Source organism: Saccostrea cucullata, unplaced genomic scaffold, assembly GCF_032062105.1.
Source record: "Saccostrea cucullata isolate Sc308-1 unplaced genomic scaffold, CSIRO_AGI_Scuc_v1 ctg1577, whole genome shotgun sequence".
NCBI lineage: Eukaryota > Metazoa > Mollusca > Bivalvia > Ostreida > Ostreidae > Saccostrea > Saccostrea cuccullata.
In genome coordinates this window covers 182,591-192,220 of record NW_026923190.1, presented here as the reverse complement: position 1 = coordinate 192,220, position 9,630 = coordinate 182,591, and the positions used below count along the sequence as shown (strand labels likewise).

The following is a 9,630-nucleotide window of genomic DNA, read 5'->3' as shown; positions in this document are numbered from 1 at the left end:
TATGTTTTATTACATGATTGAATAATTTCCATTTCTCTGATTGGCTGATATCCAACTATGTAAGAAAAATTCTAAGTTGTATTGACCTGCACGTGACGTTCCAGGTCAATACAAGGAATTATTTCCTCTACATTTATCTAGAAATAGATCGGGAAATTCCAAAATGATGCAAATCGTTTTTAAAAGCTATTTAAACGACTTTCACTTTTTTCATGTGAACAAAGCATAATCGAATTTATATTTCTGGGTGAGTGTGGTAAGAAGGGATGCAGAGTCCCCCTCCAACACTTTTACTGAACAACAATCTTTACTTTTTGGCAGTCAGTTTTCGCTGATAGCACTCCTTCCTTTCAAACGCTATCCAATAAAAAGACTGACGTTAAATATTTTTTTTCATGGCAACTAAAATTGATAAAAAAAAAACTTAACGAGGCTCGGGGATGGCAGCCATTTTTAGACTATTTCAATCTCCTTTAAAAGGAGAGCTCCATATAAAGATATAGAAATTGATCAAATTTTAAATGATAGTTAACAGCTAAAGATACTGTATCTTAAAAAATAAGTTAAATCTGGTGGTTAATTTGGGATTAATTTGTTGACCCTCCAGCCTCCTTAAAATTTATACGACTGGTAAGGTTTATTTACAAACTAATTCTGCTTCTCTCTTGTATTTGGCTAGGACTTATTTAAATCCAAACAAGTAATGACCTGTATCATTTTATCAGTGAAACATATAATAAAACAATTATTGCGTTTCTGGCTCAGTGAATATTGTACTCCTCAGATGGCTAAATCATTCTATTGACCTCAAAAACAGCAAAAATTGTATAATATATACTATCTAACTTATAGTTTTGTTCTTTAAACGAAACTAAAATGCTATCTTGTTGACATTATCTTTCGGCCAATCAATTATAAAAATATATTTAAGTTATTTTATTAAAATTACATAATATTTTATTTCTTTTTAATATTTTGTGAAATCTTTTAAGGAATGTTATTTTTAAAATCTTTTATAGAATAGAATATATGTACATAAAAATATATTCACTGTTAATCTTTTTTACGTTTCAGTTGAAATTTCAAAATTTGAAGAGTTACCGAATGCTTGTCTCAATCAAATTGACTAAGAAAGCGTTAAAGACGTGTTTTGGCGTGTATAAATATGTTGATATTTCTTCTGAAATGAAAACGAAATATGTCTATGTTGATAGCCATGGTTTCGGAAAACTCACTTTAAATATTGATAATGATGTAACGGAGTTAAAATTCATGGTAAGTACATTTAAATTTCGTACAACATTATTTGAATAATATATTATGAGATACACAAATGTATATCAATTAAAAAATATTCAACAGTTAAAAAGAGAAGATCATCCCTTTTAATTGTCGAAAGTTTTAATTTATGTCTTAGTTTTCATTCGAAAAATTCCCGATGAAAATGTAAAGAAGACTCAAATGAAAGGTTTTTTGCAATGCAAAAAAGAAGTCGCGTCACAGTTTACAAGCTTCTCCGCATTGGTCTACTCCTCTTACTTAACCACGCCAGAATGGAAGAGGACCATTGATCTTACGATGATAACAGTTTTTTAGATACTTGTGTTTAGAAGTCAAATTGAACATTCCTTGACTTAATTTTTGTATGACTTTTACATTATATTTAATATCGGCGGTTTTTTTTATAAGAAATACTATAGATTTTACACGTAAAAGTATTGGAACTTTTTCTACCGTGACAACTCTGAATCTTTGTTTTATTTTTATAGTGAAAACTTTGGAACTAACATTTAATATAGTCAGTACTTTGGAATTTTATTTTTCTATAGTGAAAACTCATTTACAATAGTAAATACTTCAAACTTTGCTTAACTATAGGAAAAATATATGGAACTATGATTTACCATAGTGAAAAACTTGAAAGTTTGATTAACTATAGTAAAAACATCGTAACTTTGGTATTTGACTATAGTTTACTTTTGTATTTTTTGTTAAGTGTAGTGCTTATTGAAATAAAGATTTGGCTTTTTTTCCTTTGATAGACACATCACCAATCGGACAAACATGAGGAGACCCTTTCCCAAGCCACAAGACCTGGGCTTGGAATTCTACCTGAACATTATCTTGGCACGGTTAGATCAATTTTACAAAATCAATTATGCATATTTTAAGATAAAATGGCATTTTAATGAAAACCTATATATATCATATAGATTTTTACTTTGGTAACCATTGCCAGTTAGAGTTTATATGAACTTTTGTGAAAGTGTAATTGTAAAACCTGTTTCAATTAAAACTGCAATTTTTATTAAATACATGTACCTTCGTTTATGATTATTTCTGACTTTCTTTGTAAAAAGGGGGAGGGTGGTAAAGATACTTCACAGAAATTAGAGATTAATTTGAATTACTTTTAAAAACGGCGCACTATATCTGATATATATTACATATTCTAGGTTGGATCTTCTTTAAAATTTCAAATTATTACCAAATCATCAGTAAAAGGACCTATTTGGTACTCCGTAAGTATATGTGCATAACCTATAAATATTTGTCTTTAAGTGTCACTTTCAGTTTTTAAAATATCCCACAATTATGAGGCAATCTATATACTTGTAAATGAGAAATATTGAAAAAAAATTAATAGAATCGCAATTTTACATAGATAACTGATGTGTTTTAGATAACTTCCAGAGGAAGTGAAATAAGTGGTGGTAAATGCAGTGATGGCTCAAGATTTAGATCCAGATTTACCTGCTCTTTGATGGTTGAACCTAACTTTTATCCTACTTTTGAACTTTTATTTTATTATGTTAAATCTGACGGGGTGGTCATGAGCGATTCTGTGCATATAAAAGTACGAGGAAACCCAACAAAGAAATTTGTAAGTATTTTTAGTTTGTTTAACGTTGAGTTTCTTGTTTAACCTTATTTTCTTAAAGCCGCTTGGTCCGATTGTAATTGCTAAAAAAATATATTTGTTTTTCTTCTTGAAAAATAATTGTCCATAAATTATTTCAACTTTGGTCAAATTATATCCCCAAAGTCTTTTTCTTTTTAAAGATATCAAAATTCAAAAGTTAAAAAAATAATTTTTGTTAGGTCACACAATAAATAATCCTTTGTTGACATTTGTTGACATTGCGTGAAGTCATCTTCGAAAAATTAAATTTATCGCTTACATGTATAACTCGTGAAGAACAAACCCGAGCATTTTTTCCTTAACAAAGTGTATACAGGCAATATTCTAGCCCTCGTAACTAAACCCACTTTTTCCTTTATTCTGTAAATATGCACATTAATATAAAAATTACTATGGATTTTATTCAATTAATTCCTTATTTTTTAAAAGATAGTTCATGACTTAGGATTCTACTAATTGAAAAAAATACTCGGGTTTGAAATCTCTTCATAATTAAATATATCCGATAAAGGTATTTTTTTCAAAGATGACTTCAAAAAAGATCTTAACTTCCCGTCAGGAACTGCTGTTTATCAACAAGGTTATTGGTATATGTTTTCTATGCAAGGATTGTTGTAATAAACTATTAAATCAATCTTATAATTAATTTTTATATATTATCTATGTAATGACATACTTTTATTGATAAAGATATTATGTGCCTGTTTCGGATGAAGCGGCTTTAAGGTAGAACCTATGTCGGAGAAGTCTTTGTCACAAGATTTTCTAACTTTTCATAATGATAAATTAGCACTTGCTTATCAATCAGTTAAAAGTATATGACATGTTTCCTTGTTATTAAATGTAGTGCAGTCAGTTAAACATGGAATGATAAATACATATTGCGACTTCACAATTTCAGTAATTTTAGGGGTACTTGTCATGCAAAGAAGACAACAAAATCCCAGAATTGCTTCTTTAAACATCGTTGTTTTTATTGTTTATTAATTGAACAGTATTAAACAATATTTCCCTAGAAAAAAATCTTTTTTATTCAATTGACATAAAAGATAAGTCCAAATTTTCAAAACTATAGGCAAATGAACTCTATTTATTTTCAGTCAATCTTCCACCCTACATTTGTAAATATATATCAGAAGTCTTTGTCACAATGTTTTCTATCTTTAATATGATAAAGAACATACCAAAATGATTACAAAAAGTGATTAAAATATATACTTTTCCCCTCTAACTAATGAGAAATAGGTTATTTACCGATACTAATATTCTTGACCTTTTTGCACTTACACGGATTTTATCATTAAATGACTGTTCGGGGCTACTTTCAGCTTAAAAATGTTTATAAAAATTATATTTTTAATTTAAAAGATCATATTCAATAGAGAAATTGTAATAAAACTCCAAGAATATGAATAAGTAACAAATAATTATGAAAAGGAATGCACATCATTTCATTAGATATCACAAAATGTACACACAATCTACAACACATACATCTTTGACTTAGACACATTTCATCAAGATATTACACTATTTAGTTGGCAACTGACGATTTTTAAAAAAGATTGTGCATTCCTTCAAAATAGTTACATACCATTTACATTATTACAGTTTGTTGTATACATGGCAATTTCATCACACAATATAGTCTTGGATTTGTCAACTTAATTAAGGTCAAGATCTATTAATTAAAAGCTTCCTACAGGTTTCTTTAATTCAAGAAATATACTGTAATTAAGCATTATATTAATATATATATATATATATATATTGAATATTATGAAGATTATTTCGGCATGATTTTAAATTGAATTCTGTGAATTTCAAAATGCAGTATTTTCTTCTATTTCTATACTGAAGCTGTAAAGTACGGGAAATGACATTGAATCAATTATGACGTCATAATGGATCTAGCACAGGCTAAACACATTCACTAGTTATGATGTCATACGACGTAGGTTCTACGTTAAAATAAATTTCTTATACATACCTTCCATGTTGTTTTGCCCTTTTTTCAACTTAATATCTTAACAGACAATTTTCACAATATGGTGCTTTTTTAAGAAATTTTATGTAAAGGAAAATAAGACAATTTTAATGCCATGACCATGGATTAAAAAAAATAATAAATAACATATGAATGCAAAAGCAAAAAACAATGAAATAATTGAATTGAAAAACGGAAATTGGAATAAATAAGTAAATATAAATGTCTGTCACATTTCAGAACCTCTTTGTTTATTTTATTTCTTATTTACTTTTTTCTTGAATTTAAAAAAGTGAAATGGTATGGTATATAAATGTACCTAATACATGCAGTATTTTTTTTGCAATGAAAACTACGATGATACATATATAACTGAAGATTAATAATTCTGTTTTCCCTATATTATTTGTTTTTTCTCATTTTACTTAAGTAAAATATCTTTTACCCATTTTATTGCAATAGTTTAGTATTTCTAAAGACAAAGGAGGAACATATATACCAGGAGAAAAAATACGGTTTACTCTGCGATCACATAGACCATCTCGCAACTCCGTTGTTCACATTATGGCCATTGACGAAGCAATACAGAAATCGCAATCTGGATTTGATATAACGATGCATGACGTAAGCAAATGTGTTTAATACAATATAATTGTAAAGTTTTCTATACTATGCTATATTATTCTATATTTACTGTTATTACTCTATATAGATTTAATTCCATAAAACTGCCTAATTCTCCAAGAAGAGACTATTTCCCTCATCTGAGGACTACTCCCTGAAAAATAAGCTTCTCCCTGGAACTACTCCCTTATGAATATTTATAAGTAATTTTGACCAGTCAAAGCCTTCAGTGGGCGGTGTGTTCGAGGAATATCGATATCGATTCTGTGACGTAATGTAAATATGACGTCAAAAAAATTTTGGCATGCAATATCAATATCATATCTTGAGTTCTAGCAAAATAAAGACGACGATAATTTTTCGAAATGTCTGTGGAAATACTTTTTAGCTCACCTGAGCCGAAGGCTCAAGTGAGCTTTTCTGATCACATTTTGTCCGTCGTCCGTCCGTCTGTCCGTCCGTCTGTCCGTCCGTCTGTAAACTTTTCACATTTTCGACTTCTTCTCAAGAACCACTGGGCCAATTTTGACCAAACTTGGTACAAAGCATCCTTGGGTAAAGGGGAATTTAAATTGTTAAAATGAAGGGACATATCCCCTCGCAAGGGGAGATAATCATGAAAAGACAAAAATAGGCTGGGGTCATTAAAAAATCTTCTTCTTAAGAACCACTGGGCCAGAAAAGCTGAAACTTATGTGAAAGCATCCTAGGGTAGTGTAGATATTAAATTGTTAAAATAATGACCCCCGGGGTAAGGGCGGGGCCACAATGGGGAATCAAATTTTTACATAGAAATATATAGGAAAAATCTTTGAAAATCTTTTTCTCAAGAACCACTGGGCCAGAAAAGCTGAAACTTATATGGAAGCATCCTGGTATAGTGTAGAATCTAAATTGTTCAAATCATGACCCCCGGGGGAAGGGCCGGGCCACAATGGGGAATCAAAGTTTTATATAGAAATATATATGAAATATCTTTGAAAATCTTCTTCTCAAGAACCACTGGGCCAGAAAAGCTGAAACTTATATGGAAACATCCTGGTATAGTGTAGAATCAAAATTGTTCAAATCATGACCCCCGGGGGAAGGGCCGGGCCACAATGGGGAATCAAAGTTTTATATAGAAATATATAGGAAAAATCTTTGAAAATCTTCTTCTCAAGAACCACTGGGCCAGAAAAACTGAAACTTATATAGAAGCATCTTGGTATAGTGTAGAATCTAAATTGTTCAAATCATGACCCCCGGGGGAAGGGCGGGGCCACAATGGGGAATCAAAGTTTTACATAGAAATATATAGGAAATATCTTTGAAAATCTTCTTCTCAAGAACCACTGGGCCAGAAAAGCTGAAACTTATGTGGAAGCATCCTGGTATAATGTAGATTCTAAATTGTACAAATAATGACCCCCGCGGGATGGGTGGGGCCACAATGGGGAATCAAAGTTTTATATAGAAATATATAGGAAAAATCTTTGAAAATCTTCTTCTCAAGAACCACTGGGCCAGAAAAGCTGAAACTTATGTGGAAGCATCCTGGTATAATGTAGATTCTAAATTGTTCAAATAATGACACCCGGGGGAAGGGCGGGGCCACAATTGGGAATCAAAGTTTTATAGAAATATATAGGAAAAATCTTTGAAAATTTTCTTCTCAAGAACCACTTGGCCAGAAAAAGTGAAGCTGACGTGGAAGCATTCTGGGGTAGTGTTAATTCTAAATTGTAGAAATCATGACCCTTGGGGGAAGGGCGAGGCCATTATAGGGAATCAAAGTTTTACATAGAAATATGTAGGAAAAATCTTTGAAAATCTTCTTTCAGGAACCACTGGGCCAAAAAAGCTGAAATATATGTGCCCATGGAAGGATCATGGGGTAGTGTAGATTTCAAAATGTCTAAATTATGATCAGTGGGGTAGGGTGGGGATGCATTATGTATAACAAGGGTGAAATCTGGTAAAGAACAGAATGGTCAAAGCTTCTCAGGTGAGCGATGTTGCCCATGGGCCTCTTGTTAAAAATGATTTTTATGTTCAGGAACGCGATCCATTAATTATCATACAATGAAGGGTATGGAAATAACGAACAGTATTCAATCTCAACGTCCATTAAACAAATATACAAAATAAGAGCAGAGCAAACACGGACCTCCGAAACATCAGAGGTGGGATCAGGTGCCATGGAGGAGTGAGCATCCCCTGCCGACCGGCCACACCCGCCGTGTGCTCGTTGTCATAATCAGGAAATAACGGAAAAAATTCGTGGTCAATTCAGTGTATAAATAATGGACTAACAATTGGTATGAAAAACGTCAGTCAGCATTTCATTCAATGATAAATTGAATTTGCTGACAAGGTCATTGTATCGACCATAGAATTTACGAAATGATGACTATTAACGAGACTGTTGATATTCTTGTTTTATCAATTTGCTTGTCAATAATTTACCTCGTTTAAGAAATTGTTCATACGTAGAGCATGCTCTTGCTCTTTTAAACCACATGCAATTTTTATTATGCCTCTATAATGTTTTTTTTAAATGTCGGAATATCTGGTAAAAAGATTTCGCCTATGATTGTTTCGGTATAAAAAAAAGTTACATGTACATGTATGGAATGAGAACTAGGGAAAAAGCAAATTAGTGGTGTCCCTCGGTAGGAAACTTTTTGGCTTCGCTGCCTTGGGAAATAGTTTCCTCTCTCGGGAAACCATGAACTTGCTATGTCCATCGTACCCATCCCATAACTGTGTGATATAATATCATATTCTCCAATACAATACTATTCTGACATGTTAATTTATATTTCTAAGCGTTGATATCAAAAAAGCAGACTACTGACATAATGATTGAAAATACTTAGTACTCTATTGAAATTCATGTCTCTTTGCCTTAGTCAAGACCCCAAGGTGTTTCTCGGTTGATAAAAATAAATAACAAACTCTTTTCTCGGGGACTTTTTGCAGCATACCGTTTTCATTATAATATTTATAAGCAATTAGCTCTAAATGAAATTAAAATATAAATAAAGTAATTTTAAAAAAAAATTACGTTAATTGATTCTATTAAAGACAGTCTTACCTACTTTTGTTTCAGATTCAATCATTTCTAAATGGAATGTTTTCTGGGACTCAAAAGGTAAGAACAAATAAGTTGTTGTAATAGTAAGAACAAGGTACACTTAGCTTCTCATAAGGCCTTTTTTCAGAGGTTGGAATTTTTTTGCACCAAGACTCTCTAGGACATGGGTTTTCTATGATATATAGTAATATTAATTATACCCACACTTTCTAAAGAAAGTTCGGGTATATCGTTGTTACTCATGTCCGTCCGTCCGTCTGTCCGTCCGTGTTTACGAGAGTACATTAATTGGGTATTTTTCATGCCAAGATTGTACTTATTGGGTACTTTTTGCTTATTGGGTATACCCAATAGGAAGTGTCGCTGAATATGCTTAAAACACCCTAATTGGGTATTTGCAGGTTAGTACCCAACAAAACTTGGTCACGATGATTTGTCCAAAAAAGTTGCTTTCACGGACGCACCGTGTTTTGTGTTTCAGTTTTACATTCGGAACTCTAAATTCTCGAGAGTTCCGAAAATCAACTTTTGTTTTCATGGAAAAAAAATATGGCGACTACGAAACATTTAATGTCAACAAGATTGTGTGATTGACAAGAGAAAAGGTAAGTTTATTCGATTAATATTTATCTATTGCTGGGTTCTTGTTTAAGGAAAATTGACTCTAATGTAATTTTGAGAACAATTGTGCACAAAATTGAAATATATATATATCGGAACAATTAATCCTAAGTTGCACTTGTATGTATTTTGAATTTTCTCTGTCTTTTTAACTCTCTTGAGGGCGAGAAGTATTTAGTAAATGGTCGTATATTGTTAGATAATCTTTAATAAATCGAAAGTGTTAATTACTTAATTTTATATCATATCCAACTAAGTATGTTTTGACAATGTATATTGGAAAGGGAAATGAAAATTTTAACAATCGTGTGTTCAACAATTAGCTGTAAATTATCGGTTCATGTAGACAGTATTACAATCGCAAAGTGAGCTGAGATGATGATAAATGGGATAATT

The 9,630-nt window shown here is 31.4% G+C and overlaps 1 protein-coding gene across 1 annotated transcript in view; it reads left to right on the top strand.

Annotated features, from left to right (window-relative positions):
* Positions 1 to 1,126: 1,126 nt before the first annotated feature.
* Positions 1,127 to 9,630, top strand: part of LOC134263394 (CD109 antigen-like) — a 97,394-nt gene continuing 88,890 nt past the window's right edge. Inside the window, exons 1-6 of the mRNA XM_062745728.1 lie at positions 1,127 to 1,275; positions 2,043 to 2,132; positions 2,457 to 2,522; positions 2,684 to 2,884; positions 5,373 to 5,534; positions 8,629 to 8,670. Of these exons, the coding sequence (XP_062601712.1) occupies positions 1,186 to 1,275; positions 2,043 to 2,132; positions 2,457 to 2,522; positions 2,684 to 2,884; positions 5,373 to 5,534; positions 8,629 to 8,670 (651 nt within the window). The 5' untranslated portion in view covers positions 1,127 to 1,185. The remainder of the gene's footprint in view (positions 1,276 to 2,042; positions 2,133 to 2,456; positions 2,523 to 2,683; positions 2,885 to 5,372; positions 5,535 to 8,628; positions 8,671 to 9,630) is intronic.